The sequence below is a fragment of the Rattus rattus genome, chromosome 11, assembly GCF_011064425.1.
Source record: "Rattus rattus isolate New Zealand chromosome 11, Rrattus_CSIRO_v1, whole genome shotgun sequence".
Classification (NCBI taxonomy): Eukaryota; Metazoa; Chordata; class Mammalia; order Rodentia; family Muridae; genus Rattus; species Rattus rattus.
Window position 1 is genome coordinate 94,547,879 of NC_046164.1, and position 21,115 is coordinate 94,568,993.

At 45.7% G+C, this 21,115-nt stretch overlaps 1 protein-coding gene across 1 annotated transcript in view; it reads left to right on the forward strand.

The window, feature by feature from the left end:
• Ehbp1 (EH domain binding protein 1) overlaps nucleotides 1–21,115 on the forward strand; it is a 255,761-nt gene that overhangs the window by 43,841 nt on the left and 190,805 nt on the right. The window contains 1 exon segment of the mRNA XM_032916220.1: nucleotides 5,234–5,287. Coding sequence (XP_032772111.1) covers nucleotides 5,234–5,287 — 54 coding nt within the window.

A 21,115-nucleotide genomic window follows, 5' to 3' on the forward strand; every position in this document is an offset into this window, starting at 1 on the left:
TGTGATGTGTGTCTGTGTGTGTGTCCGCGTGATGTGTGTGTGTGTGTCTGTGTGATGTGTATCTGTGCGATGTGTGTCTGTGTGTCTGAGTCTGTGTGACGTGTGTCTGTGTGTCTGTGTGTGTCTGTGTGATGTGTGTCTGTGTGATGTGTGTCTGTGTGTGTCTGTGTGATGTGTGTCTGTGTGATGTGTGTCTGTGTGATGTGTGTCTGCGTGATGTGTGTCTGCATGATGTGTGTCTGCATGTCTGTGTGATGTGTGTCTGTGTGTCTGTGTGTCTGTGTGTCTGTGTGTCTGTGTGTCTGTGTGACGTCTGGTGCTGAGGAGGCCAGAAGAGGGATGGGGTCCCGTGGACCTTAAGTTGCAGATGGCTGCGTGCTGTCTCATGGCTGCTGGGATCAGCTGGGTCCCTCGGAAGAGCAACTGTGCTCTTAACTGTGGAATCGCAAGAACGTTATCAGTGTGTTTCCCTCTATAACTGAGCCAGCAGTTGCCTTCTTTAGATTATGGGCTTGTTTTTTGAAAATTCAATTAAATTGAAGATAGATATGGCCGGTAAAAAATTTAAAAATGTTTCAGATGTTCAGAAGGTCAAGGCCTTTTTATATCATTAGTACAGAGGTAAGAAAGTTGACAACAGTTAAAGGTAAATAAAGAAGACTAATTGCAAATATTTTGTTGGTCTATAATAAAATAACCCTGTAGACATCCACTAAAGTGCCCGGGGAATGGACACTGCTGCTGCGACTTTCACACTGTTTACTGGCACTTCCTGTCAGGCTAGCTCTTGGCTCCCCTGAAGTCAGTCCTTCAGATGAGGCTGTTTTAGTGGACACCACCATCTGTACTTCAACAGTATTTTATTTTTAAATACTGGGTTATATTACTATGGGGAGGCACTGTTGTGTGGTATATTTCATCAGTTCATTTGTCAAGTATTCTGGAGAGGCTACTGTGCACCACACGTTCCTTGAGGTTGAACTAAATCAGCAGAGTGGATAAAGGTCAGTGGGTCTGGAGCTCCAACATTTGCACTGTGAGGGCGACAGCTCCTGTGTTTCAGCCTTCTGCCCAGTTAAATACTGATGCACAGTCCCGGCCTCCTGCGCTGCTGGGGTGAGTGAGACACTGCTCACCAGGGACAGGGCGAGCATTCAACAGACATCTCTGTGCTGTGGTCATTGGTACTGATTGTCCTGCAGACAGACAGGTGGGAAGACGGTGGCTGGTCGGATGGCTCTCCCCCGACCCAGCGTGTTCTCTGAGGAATGCTGATGTGCTCTGAACCGTTGTGAAAGCTCTTCCAGTCTGGATGCTCATTTCTTTCCATAACCGAGTTCATGGCCAGGTCCAAATGCAAAAAGTGGTAGGTAGAATTTTCAGCTTGCGTCTTTCTTCTCCCAGCCCTGTTCTCCCTCCCGCTGCCGCTGACACCAGTGAAACTCTGTGTTGGGTTTTTAGCTTTACCAACATGAGTTTACTTATCCAAAGAGTGTCAGTACAGTTCCACTATGTCAGCACGCCACCACGCCACTACCCGGGAAATGAGAAAAGAAGGTGACTAAGAAGTTTGGAACTGTGTCCGAGACTCTGGGCTGGATGGGGAGTGTTAGGCAAGTGCTCTGCCATTGAGCTCAATTTTCCTTATTCTGCTGTGTTTCATATCATGCACCGCAGTCCTGTTCATCTCCCTGTCCCCCCATATCCTTTGCACTTGCAACCGTCCCCCAAATGAAATACATACACAAAAGCAAAGCATAGAAAGCATCTCACTGTGGAAAGTGTAGTGTGTCACAGTGTATAGCACAGTATATTCCTCTGTGCACACATCTTGGCTTGCAAATGCTCACTGCAACAAGTCATTGACCTGGTTGATTCTGGCTTCTGTGACATCATCAATATTGGATCCTCACTGGGATTCCTCCCAGGTGTCCGGTTTTCCCGTGTCATGAGATCCTGCAGCACTGGATCAGCAGGACCGGTCCTTTCAGGCGTCCCAACTGTTTGAAGATGATACAGATGTTGGGGTGCTCCCTCTCAGAGCCTTGGGTCTAGGCCTGGGTGGTAGCGGAGCTGCTCTGTGCTCTGGTTCTTCCTTATGTACCACTAGGGAGAGCCGGCCAGCACTGCTCTGCCTAGGCCACCCAGTACCTCCACAGGCAAGAGCCAGTGTCAGCTCTCCTGCTCTCATGGCCTCAGGGCAGGCTCACCTGCACCAAGCCTCCCCCACTGTGTTGCCCAGTCAAGGTATAGGGACAGCTCTCCTGCATCCCAGCTGGTGGAGGGCAGGGCCAGCTCACTGGGGGTAGCTGGGGGTGGGGCGGGGTGTATCACTTCTTTCCCATAAGCAGCAGGGACAGCTCTCTCATATTCACACCTCGGGGCCAGCTCCCTCTCACCTCTGCTACCAGGACCATCTCTACTGCCCACTCTGCCTCTCTTGAGTGCCGATGTCTCCTGTGAGAGGTGGGGCAGGGCCATTTGACTGGGCTGTGGACATCCATTTGGTCATCCCCATGTTTTCTAGTGGTCATATAAGCTACAGACATCAACACCTACCCCTGCTGCTGGGTAGCCATGGACCCAGACATGGCCCTCAGGGTTACCACTCACAGCAGGCTTCTCTCCCCAGAGTCTCCAGTTCCATTTCTCTTCACGATTCTCTAGCGGTTCCACTTCTCTGTCTCCCCCTCTGTCCTCCACATTCTCAGAGATTGTGGTGACTCCCTCTCCGCCTGCTACCAGCTAGTGCGTCCCTGGGTGGTGTCCTCAGGCAATGGATGTCTGTGGCCCACATGGGGGTAGGTCTGTGGGTGACACAGTGGTCCTTGGGTCTGTCAGGTTTCCTCTGCCCATGCTGTGCTGCATGGTGGTAGGTGTGTCTCTGTCTCTATGGCTCACATGTGTCTGTGGGCTCTTTGCCTCTCACACCATGTGGCATGGCTGAACACAGGTCTTCCTCCCAAGCTGCTCTGCCTGGATTTGGTTTGATTGATTGAAGTATCATAGGCAGGAGACAGCTTTGGCCACCAAGCCACCCGTCCAGTTAGGACGAACCAAGGTCTGCCTGCCATCCGCTCCCCCGCTGATACAAGAAAACAAGGGTCTCATGGGATTGCTCAGGCCAGCAGCAAGCTCATTGTCTTCACTGCAGCTCTGAACTTGTGAGGAGCTGGGGGTACATAAGCCACTGAGCCTGGCTGAGGGTTGGGATTTATTCCACATGTCAGGGAGTCATGGAAACGTGGGTTACACCGGCATGGCCAGAGTTGGCTCCAAGTTAACGTGTGAGCGAGAGATGAATGAATTGAGAGACCGTTGCAGCTGGCTGAGCTGTGGCCATAGCAACATGAGGTTATAATGATAATGACATGGAGCCCAGCATGAACACGATGCTTCTGTGAGGAGCAGGTGGATCCTGAGAGCCGGAAGAGACACCAGAGTCGTCCTCCCATGTGCTGTGGGTGTGCCTACTCTTTAGTGTGTTAAGGCAAACTCCGCTCGGCTGAAATACTCTGTGCTGTCTGTCTCCACACCTCCTCACCCCTCACACATAGACTTGAACTCACTATGTTCACAACAAATTCGAGAAGCCCACGGCTTTATTTTTATTTTTAAAGTTATCGATTTTTTTTATAAAATAGTTGACCACTTTGAAATAGATTTGAGAGAATACCAATTCCTGTATTAAAATTTTACAGTTTAAAAGTTACAATATTGCTGTTCCCTGACACATATCCTCGGTGCTTTTGTCGTTGTGATAAAGGCCCTGTCACTGCAGCGTGAAGGGGCCTCGTGCAAGGTGGTGTGGAGGCCTGGGCACAGCTAGAGGCAGCGTCTCTCCGCTCTGCTCGCTGTGTGTCCTCACACTTGTGCCTTTACTTGTTCTAATGTTTGTAGAAATGGCACACGGTGCCGAGCTCTGCTGAGTCTGGGCGTCTTCTCTCATGAAGCCTTCTCTGTCCATTTCTGCAAGATGGAGCACACGGTTTCTAATCTTCAGCCTGGCCTTTTACTTTATTTTCTGTACACCTATTCATTGGAGAGTATGGTATATGCCTTTTACTTTATCCTGTACACCTATTCATTGGAGAGTATGGTATATGCCTTTTATCTTATTTTCTGTACACCTATTCATTGGAGAGTATGGTATATGTCTTTTATCTTATTTTCTGTACACCTATTCATTGGAGAGTATGGTATATGCCGTTTATCTTATTTTCTGTACACCTATTCATTGGAGAGTATGGTATATGCCGTTTATCTTATTTTCTGTACACCTATTCATTGGAGAGTATGGTATATGCCTTTTATCTTATTTTCTGTACACCTATTCATTGGAGAGTATGGTATATGCCTTTCATTTTATTTTCTGTACACCTATTCATTGGAGAGTATGGTATATGCCTTTCATTTTATTTTCTGTACACCTATTCATTGGAGAGTATGGTATATGCCTTTCATTTTATTTTCTGTACACCTATTCGTTGGAGAGTATGGTATATGCCTTTCATTTTATTTTCTGTACACCTATTCGTTGGAGAGTATGGTATATGTCTTTTATCTTATTTTCTGTACACCTATTCGTTGGAGAGTATGGTATATGCCTTTTATTTTATTTTCTGTACACCTATTCGTTGGAGAGTATGGTATATGTCTTTTATCTTATTTTCTGTACACCTATTCATTGGAGAGTATGGTATATGTCTTTGAATGCAAAAACAAGTATGCGTAAGTCCATGGAATACTTCACTCAAAAAAGTGACAGGGGCCATGGGGGGAGCAGGACCCCTCACCCACCCTTAGATTCGTCAGGTAATTTCTCAGCAGGAGAAGTGGGCAGAGGATTATCAACAGCCCATGTGGGTTGGCTCATTGTCTAGATCATGGAGTCCCTTGGGATATTCAAGCAGGACTTACAGTTGTAAATGCTGAGTGTGAATGTGAGAGGAGCTCGCTGTGAGGGTTTACCCCTCAGTGACTACTCAGTCGTTAACTCACAAAGCTGGCTGTGACAGGATGCAGTGCTGGGATGGTGTTAACAAAAGACAACTATTGATATAAAATAACAACTTAAATTTAGGAAGATTACTTAGCTTTTTTAAAGGATATTTTGCTCCTTCCTTTTAAAAAGTTAGTAAAACTGCAGGCAAGCCAATCAGTATTGTTTGATTGTATTGATTGAATTAATGATACGTGTTTTCTTACTTTTCATAATTTCCTTTTGTTGCAGGATCCTCATGCAGAAGAATTTGAAGACAAAGAGTGGACATTTGTCATTGAGAATGTAAGCTAAAGACATACTTCTCATGTTTTGTTTTTAGCCTTACTATATTATTAAAATACATGAGCAGTTTAATCATGGGAGATGGGAGAAATGCTGCTTTATGGAAACTACCAGGGAATTTGCAGGTTTTGGAAGTTATCAATAACAATTGCTTATAAAATGTTTATGATAAAACTGTAAAAGTCTTACTGACAAACTATATGGGCTCTCTGTCTTCTGTCTATGGCCTGACAGCAGTCATTTACCCTTTACAAATACCAGCTTGGTATTTCTTATCTAGTGAACACTTGCATATTTTGGACTCCCAGGAGGCTAACAGTATACAGTGTTAAATCGGTGCTTTCTAACCAGAGATGAGAGAAAATAGGCAACGAAAACATAATGACTACTAACATAGGCCTGGGGTGGGGGAGGCTGGAGAGATGGCTCATTGGTTAAAAGCACTTGCTCTTCTCTCAGTCGACTGCAGTTGGGATCGAACATTGGATGTCTAGCTCCAGGGGATTTGATACCTTCTGAATGAACATGGACACATGATCATGGACACACACACACGGACACACACACACACACACACACACACACACACACACACACACAGACGCACAGACACATGCACAGACGCACGGGCACTCACACAGACTTGGTTCCTCAGCCTTTGAGCTGTTGGGCAGTTCGAAGATCTCTGTGAGCGTCGGCCTTCACAGATGCTGTGATGGTCACCATCGTCACTCTCCTCAGAACTCTAAGATGCATGTGTGACCTGCTGATGACAGTCTCTGTATCCTGTTCCTTTCTTCTGTGCTTGGCCTCACTCTGTTCGGTGTTAAAGGAAACCTGGCTTTCCCAGTGGTAACTTGGACCATTTGTAGGTTTGAGGTGTTGGAAAGAGAGGGAGTAAGGTCAAGTATCAGGGACAGACATAGCTGGGGAGTTTTGCTGGCCGATCTGAGCCACACCAGCATGTTGGAGTCCCACACACATCAACACTTTTGACAGTTTTGTAGAAATAGATCTGAGCATAAATTACACTTGGAGAAAAAACAAACTGAGACTTAAGCTAGACTCGAAAGCTGACATGCTCATATCGTATGGAGAAGTCTACAGTGGACTACTGTGTCTCATGACTCCTCTGTACATTTGAAACCTTTTAACTTGACAGGTGGAAGACTTAGTGAGTTAAATTCAAACTAGTTAATGGTAGAAGTATGTTAAAGCTAGTTTTGTGTTTGTGTGGGAACATGGTATGATTATCTTAGGATAAAGAAACAATAGTTTCACATTTCTGAAAATCAGGTTATAAACTAATGAACCAAAAGGCTCACATTTTTTTCTAAAGGAAAACTACATGACATTACTAGATTTGACTACTGCCAAAGGTATCTTAAAGGTCAGCAGAGGTACATACTTAAAACAGTAAACTTTAAAATAAAAATATATATTGGATTTCCTTCTATATTGGGATGTGTATTTCTCAAATAAGAGATTATGTTTATAACATTTTAATATAAAATATATTTAAGTCCAGAAAGAATTTTGCCAATTTACACTTTATTCAGATAGCTGAAATTGCTAGAAGTCAGTCAGGGGATGGGGTGGGGGAGAAAACATGGGAAGAGAAAAACAATAAGACGTGCTGGCTTTCCCTCTCTCCAGATACGTCAGTTCACAACATTTAATTCAGTCAGTACATTGTCTTCAACTATTCTTACCTTTTATCTCATGAAGTACAGTTCTTAAACCAAAGTATTTGAAGAAATTAGTTTCTATGATGTAAACACATCATTGTAAAATATACTTGGCGATATGGTTCAGAGAGATTAACTTTTATAGATCAAAAGGTTTTCAAATTTATTGTGAGTGAAATACGCGGACTACGTGACAGAATCACCTAGGGTATCTTATGTGTGTTCATGCACACGCACATGCATGATGATTCATGTATGATGTGTATGTCAGCGCATGCGGAGTAGAGGTCGGTGTCCATGCTATCCCTTGGATGCTTTCCATCTCGTGTGTGAGACAAGGCTCTCTCACCAAGTAGGCTAGATTGCCTGGCCAGAGACGCAGAACGATCTGCCTCCCTGCCTCCCTGCCTCCCTGCCTCCCTGCCTCCCTGCCTCCCTGCCTCCCTGCCTCCCTGCCTCCCTGCCTCCCTGCCTCCCTGCCTCCCTGCCTCCCTGCCTCCCTGCCTCCCTGCCTCCCCATCACTACCATTTTGCATGTGTTTTAGGATCAAACTGGAAGTTCTCATATTTGAGCTGCTTCCATAGTCTGCCTTATTCTTTCAGTTTGAGATGGAGTCTTGCTCTATGGCCCACATGGTCCTGGTGTTTCTAGGCACAAAATCCTCTTGCCTCAGCCTCCCTACATAGATGGATCTATGGGCCTGCACCCCTGTTACTAGATTTAGGGTAGCATCTTTTAATTAGCAACTATTTAAAAAGCCATGTCAATATATGTTGATGAAGTGAACTGTGGCTGTTGTTGAACATTGCTTTTTGTGAATTATTGAGTACAATTCCCTGCCGACATCCCCACCCTCTGCCTCCCACCCACCCCAAATTGTTTCTGTAGTAGTTCCCATTCCAGACTGGAAAATAAGGAAAAGAAAACCTAGTTGAGCTATAAAATAGATTCTCATTTAAAGGATGACATTAATTTACTTTTAGAGCCAAAACATAATTTCTTAGTTATGAATATTAAGGAAAATGATGTCTGTTTTTTAAGCTTTTTTAATGGAGTACTGGGGATATGGCTCAAGTAGTGTGTGACCTGCTGTGTGGAGGGCCAGGGCTCAATGCTAGCACAAGAGAACAATGGCCTAATGGGGCCTGAGCCTGCTGGCACACACCTGTAATCCCAGCACTTGGGAGGTGAGGTAGGATAAAGTTTGACGTCAGCCTTGGTGTCATAGCCAGTACAAGGCCAGCCTGAGCTTCCTAGTGAACTCTGGTCCAGAACACAAGATCTCAGGATAGCTCACTGCTGGGGCTCTCACCCAGCATGTAGAAGGCCTGGGCTCTGCCTTCTGGGCCAAAATGAAGCAAAAATGGAAGTCAGGGAACTGTTGATAAGATAACTTGAGAAAAAGAAAAGGTAACGAATGCTCCAGGTGGTAATCCCCAAACTTCAGTAGAGATGATGGCATCAGTAATAACGCTTACAGTGAACAACTCTATCGGAAGTAACAATTTCACTAGGTAAATTTGTTATGGTTGTATTCTGTTGACTTGTCCTGTCTTTATAGCAGCGTTTGTTTTGTTCTTGTTTGGGAAAAGATGGCTGTGAGGGGCTGGAGAGATGGCTACTGCTTGAGAGAATTCACTGTCCAGCAGTGAGAGCTGAGTTCAGAGCCCATGGCCCACAAACAAGAAGGGCGGCCCTTGTGCACCTGCAGACCCTGTGCCTCCAGCTCCCTGGGGCCAGACAGGAGGGTGTCTGGGACTATACATGGGCATTCTGTCAGGTGCTGGGGTTCACAACAGCAGGCCATGCTCCAGGAGCAGATGCTTATCTGTGAGCCATCTTGCCAGCCCAAGAATTAGGACAACTATCATAAATTATGAACCACCCAGTGCCAAGGGATGTCCTGTAAAACTAAACCTGGAACAAAATGCTGTATATGCTCACTGGAAGATAGATTAGAAATTAGCAGGTCATATGTTTCAGTTTCTAAGATGGCTTTAAATGGTCAGAAATAAATACGAGAATCTTTTTCTTCTTTACTTATGCAGATGTTTAGCTATCCAAGTGTGTTAACTGTTTCTGCAGCCTCTGGAAAGTTCAGGTTCACTTTATAAAACGCCAGCAGGCACACCTGTTGGTTAAGTGAGTCTAACACAGGCAACCTTTTTTCTGCTTAGCCTCTCTGTCCTATATCATTGTTTTATTATGACACAATAACTTTCCAGCACATAATCACTGAAGGGGTCAATGGATCAATGATTATAGCTAAACCCGGCGCACTGTTGCAAATTGTACTGAAGGTAAGAGAAGTCTCCCATCAGTAGCATCCTGTGCCTCTACTGAAGGAAGGACAGTATGAGAACACCATGCTGTTACTGGGAAGCTCAAACAATGTTTCTCTGTGTATCCTTGGTGTTCCTGAAACTTTCTGTAGACCAGGCTGGCCGGGAAGTCAGAGATCTGCCAGTGACAGGATTAGAGGTGTGTACCCAATGACCCTGTGCCAGTGTGATTGATAGATCAATATCTGGTCTACCCAGACCTGTTTTCAAAACAGGTCTTAAACCCCTCTAAGGTTCATAAATGGGCTTGGACTTCTAAGGCCTTTTAATGCTTTGGTTTGTTCGTGTAATTATATAACTAGGTACTTTATATACTGGTGAAATAGTCACTTTGAAAGATGATACTGTGTTTTAGGAAGAATTTATAAAAGTGAGTTAGGAATAACAGTCAAATCCTATATACACGTATAAAAGATAGAAAAAATTAAATGGAGAACATTTTGGATTCACAGTACATTTCTGTTACCTTTCTCATTTAAAATTAAAATTCACTAATGTTACATTGTGGGTGTTGGTTATGTCTAGGAAACAAGAAGTTGACTAACTAAGAACCATGTAAACCACTCGTGATACCTCTTAACAGGTATTAGACACAATCCATTGTTATCAGTATTCTTTTACTGCCCAGTTCCCTCTTCCAGTCAGTTCACGTAAGAGATAACCGGCTAGGTGATCAGGAGCCTGGTCTTAGACCTTTTCTTTAAACCCAAAGTCAGTAAGTTTGCTCTAACTTCTAATGAGGCATAAATTACCGCATGGAGCAGTTGTCATCTGTGTGCTCGGCACTGGGACTAAAGCAGTGAGTGAAGCAGAGGAGAGTTCTTCCTCGTTCTTCTAAGGCGGAGAGAAAGAATAAAACTTAGTGAAACACACAGTGGGATCAAAAGGAACAGGTGTTAAAAATAAATATGTAGTTTGTTGTGTTAATGAGTCTTATTCTTTAAAGGCCTCCAAAAAGAATTAGAGTGTTCTTATCAGTTAAGATATTTTAATAAGAAAGCTGATAATATGTTTTATAAGATGGGAACATTTAGTTATTTTGGGGCCGATGCATAAATCTTTTCCTGGGTTGTAGCTCCGCCTAGTGGTGAGTAGTAAAATTGACTGGACTGGAGGAAAATGTTCTTTCTGTAGGTAAGTCATCATGAAGCACCCCTGTCCTTCCAAGCTTACATTTTAAATTGCATCAACATTTTATATGAAATATTTAGTGAAGGAAAGTGCTAAATTCTATTGTAAAAATATGGATTTTGTTTGCAAGTCAGTTAATACATTTTCCTGATACTGAAAGGCAGTATCAGAAAAAGAAACTAAAAATCCTTTTGACTAGAAAGTGTTTCAAGACTTCTTGAGGTCGTACAGTAGCAACAGTGAGAATGGTTTCTCTTTTGTCATTGCTTTTAGTTTTTTGAGACAGTCTGCCAGTCTATATTTTAGCCTGACCTTGAATTCCTGGCAATCCTCCTGTCTGGTCTTCCTGCATGCTGTAATTCCTGGATATAAAATTAAACTTTTATTAGATACTAAATTCCCAGTAAAACAAGTCTCAAATATATCACCCTCACAAGTCTGCTGGGAGTGTCTACCATATCAGACGCTGTGTGGACTGCTTTATGCACGCGTCTCACTTTCCCATTGCAGTGGATCATGGATTAGACAGGTAGCCCTACTTTAAAAATATTGACACATAGAGATTTCATTCAGTCTCACTTCCTCCTGGGCCTTTTCCTTAATGCCTGATTCAGTAACTGCTCCCCTGAGTGAGTGAAAGGTAATTTGGGGCGGAGGTGGGTAGATACTTCATTTGGTAAAATGTTTGCTGTATAAACATGAGGATCTAGGACCTGAGTTTGGATTCCCTACATCCATGTGAACACTGGGTGGGTAGTGAGTGCCCGGTGCCCGGGAGGTAGACACAAGCTGACCTTTAGAGCTCTGGACAGTCTGCCCGCCCAGACTGCGAGCACTGCATTTCCGTGAGAGGCCTGGCCTCAGTAAATAAGGTGAGAAACGACTGAGGAAGAGGCTGTGTTGGCCTCTGGCCTCCACAGGCATGCATGTGACGCATCCCATACACCTCTCTGCGTGCCAACACATGTATGTGCATACCGTGTACACATCTCTGCATACAAACACACTACAATAAGTACAGATTGAAGAATCGGGGCTTTAATTGACCATCTTGAGCAGTAAATCTGTGAGGAAGTCTATGTATTAGATTTAAAAAGGTAGGCTTTTAATATTTGTATTAGATCCAAAAGCTATTTGGAGTTGTTTTTTTTTTTTTAAATAAAAGGCAATTACTTGGCTGCTATTAGACATTGTGAAATGGAGTTTTGGGATTCATTACTCATCAAAATTCATTTTCCTTGAGGTAAGCTTTTTATATGTAAATCGAGGTTAATTTTTATTTCTGGTCACAAAAGTTCTCAGTTTTGTACGTCTGAGTTTGCTTCTTGGGACTGGAGAGCTACTTGTATACAAACAGAACTTCACAGGCAAGTCTCCCACACGCTGTGTGGCAGTAGATGCGTGGTTTAAATCTTTGTTGCTGTCATTTGAGACAGAATCTCTCTATGGCCCTAGCTGTCCTAGAACCTACTGTGTAGACCAGTCTGACCTTCAACTCACAGAGCTCCACCAGCCTGTGCCTCCTGAATGCCGGGGTCAAAGGCCTGTGCCACCACGCCTAGCTTCTGATTTAATTTTTATGGTGTCTGTGTATTCGGTTATAAAATGCTGGGTTGATGTCTCCTTTGTAGGTTATTAAGGATTAGAAAAATATATATATAAAGCACTTGACCTTCTGTGAAGGTGTGTGTGTGTGTGTGTGTGTGTGTGGTGTGTGTGTGTGTGTTTGTGTGTGTGTACACGACACACACACACATATACACATACAAAACTTTCTTTTCTTGGGAAGCTTGAAAAACAAAAAAGAACTAGATTTCTAAGTTAATAATTTCAAATAAAAAATTTTCTACATTTATGTGTTCCATAACTTCTAGGCCTTACCTTTAACCTAAAGAGTTGACAGTCTAATTAAGATTGTTACCGTTTGGGCTGGAGAGATGGCTCAGTGGTTAAGAGCACCAAGTGTTCTTCCAGAGATCCTGAGTTCAAATCCCAGCAACCACATGGTGGCTCACAACCATCTGTAATGAGATCAGATGCCTTCTTCTGGTGTGTCTGAAAACAGCTGCAGTGTACTTATTTATAATAAATAAATAAATCTTTAAAAAAAATAAAGATTGTTACCTTTTGGTTACATCTACCTTGTTATAAATTAAGTGGCTTCTAAAGTAAGTCCACTGAGAATGGTTAGGGTCACACTGTACCTTTGTGTGCCCATTTCCAGCACAATACACTGACGTACTTCAGAGCATGAGTCCGAATTGTCTGTGCCTGGGTTATTTGCAATTCACTCCTCTGTTCTTAGTGTAATGAAAGATGCCTACTTCAGGTCAGCGTTTCCCATCATTAATCTGTGGTTAGTGCTTCCTCAGGGCTCTTTTTATAAAATAAAAACTTTTTGGACACTTTTTTATAACCCAACTAAATTCAGATGTAATATATTTGAACAGGCTTTAGTTTTAGACGGCTAAGTGTTTTTATTCTTTTGAAGTCACTGGTTTTTGAGTGAACTGAAAAAATGTATATTGCTAAACCAATCGAGGTGAAGTCACTCATTTAACACACACTTTCTGTGTACCCAGACATGGTCACCAATCGTGGGATTCCTGTTTTCCCTGATACTTCTTTTTCTATGAAACAGTCAGACAGCTGCAGTGTCTCACAGCTCTCGCTGTACAGTGAACTTTCTTAGTGATGTAAAATACTGTGTCAGCTCTAAGCCAAGGGAGGAAGCGGTGGGTTTGACAACACAGGGTGGCTTATTCTCAGGCGGCTTGCTAATGAGGGTCTAGGTAGGAAAAGATACCCACGAGTGTTAAAGAATGAAGGAGAAGCCAGGCAAGACTTCCTGGAGCAAGTGGCTACAGTGTTCAGCTTTCAAGAAAAAAAAAAAAGTTAGGTAAAAGACATTCAAAGCGGAGGGAAGACAATTCAGCAAAGAAAGGGCAGAAGTTCAGAAGGGGAAAGATAATCGGTAGAAAACAGAAGCAACTGAGAGAAAATAGGAGCTCTCTGATTAGTGACCAAAAGACACCTACTCTGTGTGTGTGTGTGTGTGTGTGTGTGTGTGTGTGTGTGTGTGTGTTAAACTGTTAACTCAATGAATTTAACAGCATGTAATTAACCCAGTTCTGTGTCCACCATGGAGATTGGTAGGATTCAGAAAGTGTTCCTGGAGGCTGTGACCAGTGAGACGGGCAGTTTGGCTCCTTGATGCTGTGTTTGTTTTTGTGCTGCCTGATGTCGTTTACCGGACGTTACCTCCTGAAGCTTTAATGGATGGAATGGAGTATTAATTATGACTTTACTGCAGCCTTGGTTCTGAACACAGAGCATGCACAGATTGCGCTGCACCCATCATACCGCACTCTGCCATCCTGTGCTGCCCAGAGCACCTATGGATTGCAGTGTTTTTACTGTTACAGCGTTCACTGCTGCTAATGAAACATAGTAGCACATAATTACAGGAAACATTCTTAATATTTTCTAACTTCATTCCTTAGTATGAAATATCAAGGTAGTATATCTTTGAATTGCATTGTACCTCGGACATTTTATTTTAAACGATGTTGTTGGAGTTTCTAACTTAATTTTTATTTAAAAATATTTTTCATTGACTCTTCCTTGGAATTTCCAACAACATTTGAAATGATTGTACATGTTTTTATCTTTTGCTCTACATATTTGCGTGAGGTCGTATTACCAGCATTAGCAATACTAAGTCAAAATACCTTTTCAACTTTGAAAAATATTAAAGATGCTTTTACATCTTATCCAAGTTATCCAACCAGCTTAATTTTTACTTTACAGGCAAACAAACATAGCAGTCTTATTAGTATTCAAATTGGCTTTACTCTTTAGTACCTAGTAAAATCAAATATATTTCAAAGTCTTTAAAAGAAAATAATTTAATGGTTTATTCTCAGTTAATGTTTGACTTGTATACTTAGTTTTTTAAAAATTTAAAAAATTTTTATGTATATGAGTACACTGTTGCTGTCTTCAGACACACCAGAAGAGGGCATCGGATCCCATTACAGATGGTTGTGAACCACCATGTGGTTGCTGGGATTTGAACTCAGGACCTCTGGAAGAGCAGTCGGTGCTCTTAACCACTGAGCCATCTCTCCAGCCCCTATACCTAGTTTTATATATCTACATTCCTGAGGTCATCCAAATTTTGTTATTGCGTAAAAAGGGAAAATGGTAAAAGAGTTTAAGAAACTTAAACTAGCTTAGCTGTCCGCAGGCCTAGCCGACACCCCCTCCCACTTATTTTTGCTCTACCAAACTATGAAAATGAATCTCAAAAGCTGCAGCTTCTCTGTCTTTTCTGTGCATACAAGGCTACTGCACACACTCAGCCCAAGTCGCTGGCATGGCGTAAGCCGTCCACGGGTAAGGAAATTTGTATTGCTGTTGTCAGTCTTCCTTCTTGTTGAGCTCTCTGACCTATTAGGCTGAAGGTTCAAACCTAGCCATTTTGAATCTTTAGCCATGATCTGGTACTGTTGACCAGGGAGGAGTTGGGGTGTTCTGTTTGTTCTTATTTCTCCACAGGGAAAAAATGGTCGAATTAGAAGCAGCAAAGCTTTCTCTCTTAACCCTCAGCATGAAATCTCTGCATTTCGAGTGGAAAGCTTGTGGTTGACACAGGCTCTCCTGGTCTTTTAATGATGCCAGCGCCATGTCTGTGATGGTGCGTGGTGACTGCAGGCAGATGAGAGTGAACGTGTCCGGGAGTGGCAGGGAGCTTTGTGGGTCTGCTTATTCTGGTTTTGGTTAGTCTTCAGTCAAAGCCCATGCCTGCACTGCCCTGCCCTCAGGTTTCCGGTTTTGCGTGTGTGTGTGTGCGTGTGCGTGTGCGTGTGCGCGTGCATCTGTGTGTGTGTGGTGTGTGCGTGTGCGCGTGCATCTGTGTGTGTGTGTGTGTGGTGTGTGTGGTGTGTGTGGTGTGTGTGTGTGTGTGTGTGTGTGTACCCTCGCATGTGCTATGTGCTGGTGGGTATGGAAGTGGAGCTGACACCGGGTATCATCTTCAGTCACTGTCGGCCTTGTGTGCTGAGGGGCAGAGTCTCACTTGGGACCAGAGCGCGCTGGCCTGGCTAGCTGAGGTCGCCAACTTGCATCTTTGCTTTCCAAAGGCTAGAATGGTGCAGGGGCCACCCCATACTCGGCTTCTATCAGGTGAGGCAACCACGGACTGACTGAGCAGTCCCCACCCTCACCCCCCCACTCTCGGAGAAAAGGTGCATTTTAGAAACCGCTTCCCTAGCTTTAGCATTTCTTTTACTAGAATGTGCTCCTGAGTGAGCATGTGCTCACCTCCATCTGTTTGTTACTGCTTCCTCTTTTCCAGTTTTATTTTTCATGACACATAAAACTGAAAGACTGTACATACAAATCAGGTAACATGTTCTGATACGTGCATGCATTATGTGTCGTTTGAGTTAGATGAAATAGATCTGCCCGAACATCACTCCTCTGTGGTAGATTTTCCCAGTGCTCGCTGCTGGCTTCCACAGTGCACACCAGCCTGGGCCCCAGCCACACTCCAGGCCCTCCTGCCCCTGTCTAACTGTAACTGCGGACCACGTGACCAGCCAGTTCCAACCAGTTTGGTCCTCTAGCTTTCCACTTTCCCTCTCGTCTACTGTATGTCTTTTTTGTCAGTTGTTTAGTGTTTGTTAGGTTGTAACAATGGAAATAAAGTTATTGTTTCAGACCCCACACTCCAAAATTCCTGATGTGGATCGGAGACTGAGCACCAGAAGTGAATCGCGCCATATTTACTTACATTATACAAGGTCATTGAGATAGTAACTGAGAAGTGCATACCATGTCGCATAGTTCACACATCAGTTTCATATGTAGAGTCCATGAGGTAGCAGATTCAAGGATGCTTGCAGCAAGAAGGCACTGTTCTTTTTTTTTTTTTTTTTTTTTTTTCCACGTGAGAGGTTTAATGAGAGAAGAGTAGAAGAGGGAAGGAGTAGGCCGCCATGAGCACATGGAGGGAAGGGGAGGGAATGGGGAGAGAAGGGACAGAGGGGAAGGGGGTATGAGAGCAGAGAAGAGAGAGCGGCACTGTTCTTATAAGGCTGAGCACTGCCCACTGTGCTAATGAGGTGCCGTAAGGCACGGTTTCTAAATCACTACAGTGTAAGTGCTTTGGGGCTAGAGTTATCCAAATTTTGTCTTAGTTCATTGTATGGGGATTCATCTCTAGTGATGGTAATAGTTTCTTACATATAAATATATAATGTTCATTATTTTAACACATTAGAATCCATAATTGTCCATTCATTTCATGAGCTTTATTAAATGGATACAAGGTAGCAGATAGTTGCTAATTAATGAGACCGCAGTAATGGGAAAGATGTCTCTAGGTTTCCTGTTGTCTGGGCAGAGATAACTAGGCAATGTCTAAGATTAGGTTTAGGGTGCTGTCTGTGACTGTATAAAGAATACCTAACCCAGACTTCGTGGGGTAAGGGAGGCTCGCTGTTGAAAGTAATATGAAACAAATCTAAGGGATAAAAATTTCATAACCTTTACCTGTAACTTTAGACTGTAAACTCTCCATGTAAAGTTATCTTGTTTAAAAGATTTCTTTGAAACTCCAAAATTTGATTGGACTGGAGATGGGGTTACTCATGGTATTTAACCCACTTAGCATAAGTGCCTTTTTATTCTATTACAGAAACGTTCATTATGGGTGTAGTTGACTATGGGTGTAGTTGACTATGGGTGTGTGCTATAGTCTATAGATAGGTGCTGTATTGCCTTTCTGAAATTCTTTTTTTTAAAGACCAACTGTAAATTTGGGCAGTGTTTTATTTTCCTTTACAATTTAATAACTACTTCTTGATGACTGCACATGGGGTAAGGCTGCTTGGTAGTTCAGAAAGATCACAGCGATGGTGTTTTCCTCACAGTGTGTAGTCTTCCATAGTGAGTGGAATGACTTGTATGACATCACTGTCAAACCAGCAAGACCGCGTTTATGCACCCATCGTTTTCAGGGTTGTTGGTAACTTGGTCACACTTTCCCCAAATCACCTTGCCTCCTTGTGTCACAAGGCCTAGCTCCCTCACATTCACTTCAATGACTGTACCTCTGGTGATCACACCCAGGGTTGTGTGTAATGGGGAGGATGGATTCTTTCTCACCACGAGTATAGGTAGACGAAAGGTAGCTTTCAGCTCAGGGTGTGTGACATGGGCTTTTTTGAAACGTAGACCCATTGGCCTAATGAACCTTTCATATTTAGGTGGTTTTCTTGTAAAACCATCACCAACAAAACAGACTTTTGTAACCATTCTCCTCCATGTCTTCTTTTTTCTTTCTTTTTTTCTTTTCTTTTTTTCGAATAACTTTCAATACTTCTGTTTCTCCTTGGGCACGAACTTTGGGTAGAGGGACCTTGCATTTTCCCGTCTTTTTTTTTCGTTTCTGCTTAATTGTGTTGGAAAGTACTTTTGCTCTCAGTGCCCCTCTCTGTCCAGACAGGGACAGCTCCCTGTGGAGACTTCTCACCATCCTTCTGCTTGGTGTTTCTCCTTTCATGCATCTTAATGATCTTTTTTATTTGTATTTTCTTGGCATGGCACTGTTTATGGGAGAGCTTAGCCTTCAGGCCAATCTTTTATCTTTTTTTTTTTTTTTCTTTATTTGAACGTCCCCATGAACGTCCTGACTTTCTTTCTTTCTCTTTTTCTCATGGTAGTCCAAATGGTATCCATATCATTTGCGGTGCAATTCAATCTATTCATTTTGTGGTATGATGACAGCCTTGGAGCACCCGTCCATGACCTCCTGGGTTCCAAAAACCTCTTAATTTCTGGGTGTCACTGGCCTATGAGCCTGCTTCGCTCAGGCTGGAACAGGAAGGGCCTTTCTGAAGTTCTGTTAGAGGTGACACCTTTGATGGCTTCAGGGGACCTAATAGCTCTGGGTCTGGAGGCAGCTGGGGCCGTAGCTCCCACTGCAGCAGCACACTGTCCAGAAGGCTGTCCCCCTGCGGCAGCACACTGTCCAGAAGGCTGTCCCACTGCGGCAGCACACTGTCCAGAAGGCTGTCCCCCTGCAGCAGCACACTGTCCAGAAGGCTGTCCCACTGCAGCAGCACACTGTCCAGAAGGCTGTCCCACTGCAGCAGCACACTGTCCAGAAGGCTGTCCCCCTGCAGCAGCACACTGTCCAGAAGGCTGTCCCACTGCAGCACACTGTCCAGAAGGCTGTCCCCCTGCAGCAGCACACTGTCCAGAAGGCTGTCCCACTGCAGCAGCACACTGTCCAGAAGGCTGTCCCCCTGCAGCAGCACACTGTCCAGAAGGCTGTCCCCCTGCAGCACACTGTCTAGAAGGCTGTCCCCCTGCAGCAGCACACTGTCCAGAAGGCTGTCCCACTGCAGCAGCACACTGTCCAGAAGGCTGTCCCCCTGCAGCAGCACACTGTCCAGAAGGCTGTCCCCCTGCAGCACACTGTCCAGAAGGCTGTCCCCCTGCAGCAGCACACTGTCCAGAAGGCTGTCCCCCTGCAGCAGCACACTGTCCAGAAGGCTGTTCCACTGCAGCAGCACACTGTCCAGAAGGCTGTCCCCACTGTCCAGAAGGCTGTCCCCCTGCAGCACACTGTCCAGAAGGCTGTCCCCCTGCAGCACACTGTCCAGAAGGCTGTCCCACTGCGGCAGCACACTGTCCAGAAGGCTGTCCCACTGCAGCACACTGTCCAGAAGGCTGTCCCACTGCAGCAGCACACTGTCCAGAAGGCTGTCCCCCTGCAGCAGCACACTGTCCAGAAGGCTGTCCCCCTGCAGCAACACTGAAGACTGCCCAGAGCAGCACACTGTCCAGAAGGCTGTCCCACTGCGGCAGCACACTGTCCAGAAGGCTGTCCCACTGCGGCACACTGTCCAGAAGGCTGTCCCACTGCGGCAGCACACTGTCCAGAAGGCTGTCCCACTGCAGCAGCACACTGTCCAGAAGGCTGTCCCCCCCCAGCAGCACACTGTCCAGAAGGCTGTTCCACTGCAGCAGCACACTGTCCAGAAGGCTGTCCACCTGCAGCACACACTGTCCAGAAGGCTGTCCCCTGCAGCAGCACACTGTCCAGAAGGCTGTCCCACTGCGGCAGCACACTGTCCAGAAGGCTGTCCCCCTGCGGCAGCACACTGTCCAGAAGGCTGTCCCACTGCAGCAGCACACTGTCCAGAAGGCTGTCCCCCTGCAGCACACTGTCCAGAAGGCTGTCCCCCTGCAGCAGCACACTGTCCAGAAGGCTGTCCCACTGCAGCAGCACACTGTCCAGAAGGCTGTCCCACTGCAGCAGCACACTGTCCAGAAGGCTGTCCCCCTGCGGCAGCACACTGTCCAGAAGGCTGTCCCACTGCGGCAGCACACTGTCCAGAAGGCTGTCCCCCTGCAGCACACTGTCCAGAAGGCTGTCCCACTGCAGCAGCACACTGTCCAGAAGGCTGTCCCACTGCAGCAGCACACTGTCCAGAAGGCTGTCCCACTGCAGCAGCACACTGTCCAGAAGGCTGTCCCACTGCAGCAGCACACTGTCCAGAAGGCTGTCCCCCTGCAGCAGCACACTGTCCAGAAGGCTGTCCCACTGCGGCAGCACACTGTCCAGAAGGCTGTCCCACTGCAGCAGCACACTGTCCAGAAGGCTGTCCCCCTGCAGCAGCACACTGTCCAGAAGGCTGTCCCACTGCAGCACACTGTCCAGAAGGCTGTCCCATTGCAGCAGCACACTGTCCAGAAGGCTGTCCCCCTGCGGCAGCACACTGTCCAGAAGGCTGTCCCACTGCAGCAGCACACTGTCCAGAAGGCTGTCCCACTGCAGCAGCACACTGTCCAGAAGGCTGTCCCCCTGCAGCAGCACACTGTCCAGAAGGCTGTCCCACTGCAGCAGCACACTGTCCAGAAGGCTGTCCCACTGCAGCAGCACACTGTCCAGAAGGCTGTCCCACTGCAGCAGCACACTGTCCAGAAGGCTGTCCCACTGCAGCAGCACACTGTCCAGAAGGCTGTCCCACTGCAGCACACTGTCCAGAAGGCTGTCCCCCTGCAGCACACTGTCCAGAAGGCTGTCCCCCTGCAGCACACTGTCCAGAAGGCTGTCCCACTGCAGCAGCACACTGTCCAGAAGGCTGTCCCACTGCAGCAGCACACTGTCCAGAAGGCTGTCCCCCTGCAGCAGCACACTGTCCAGAAGGCTGTTCCACTGCAGCAGCACACTGTCCAGAAGGCTGTCCACCTGCAGCAGCACACTGTCCAGAAGGCTGTCCCCCTGCAGCAGCACACTGTCCAGAAGGCTGTCCCACTGCGGCAGCACACTGTCCAGAAGGCTGTCCCCCTGCAGCACACTGTCCAGAAGGCTGTCCCACTGCGGCAGCACACTGTCCAGAAGGCTGTCCCCCTGCAGCACACTGTCCAGAAGGCTGTCCCACTGCAGCAGCACACTGTCCAGAAGGCTGTCCCACTGCAGCAGCACACTGTCCAGAAGGCTGTCCCACACTGCAGCAGCACACCGTCCAGAAGGCTGTCCCACTGCAGCAGCACACTGTCCAGAAGGCTGTCCCCCTGCAGCAGCACACTGTCCAGAAGGCTGTCCCACTGCGCAGCACACTGTCAGAAGGCTGTCCCACTGCAGCAG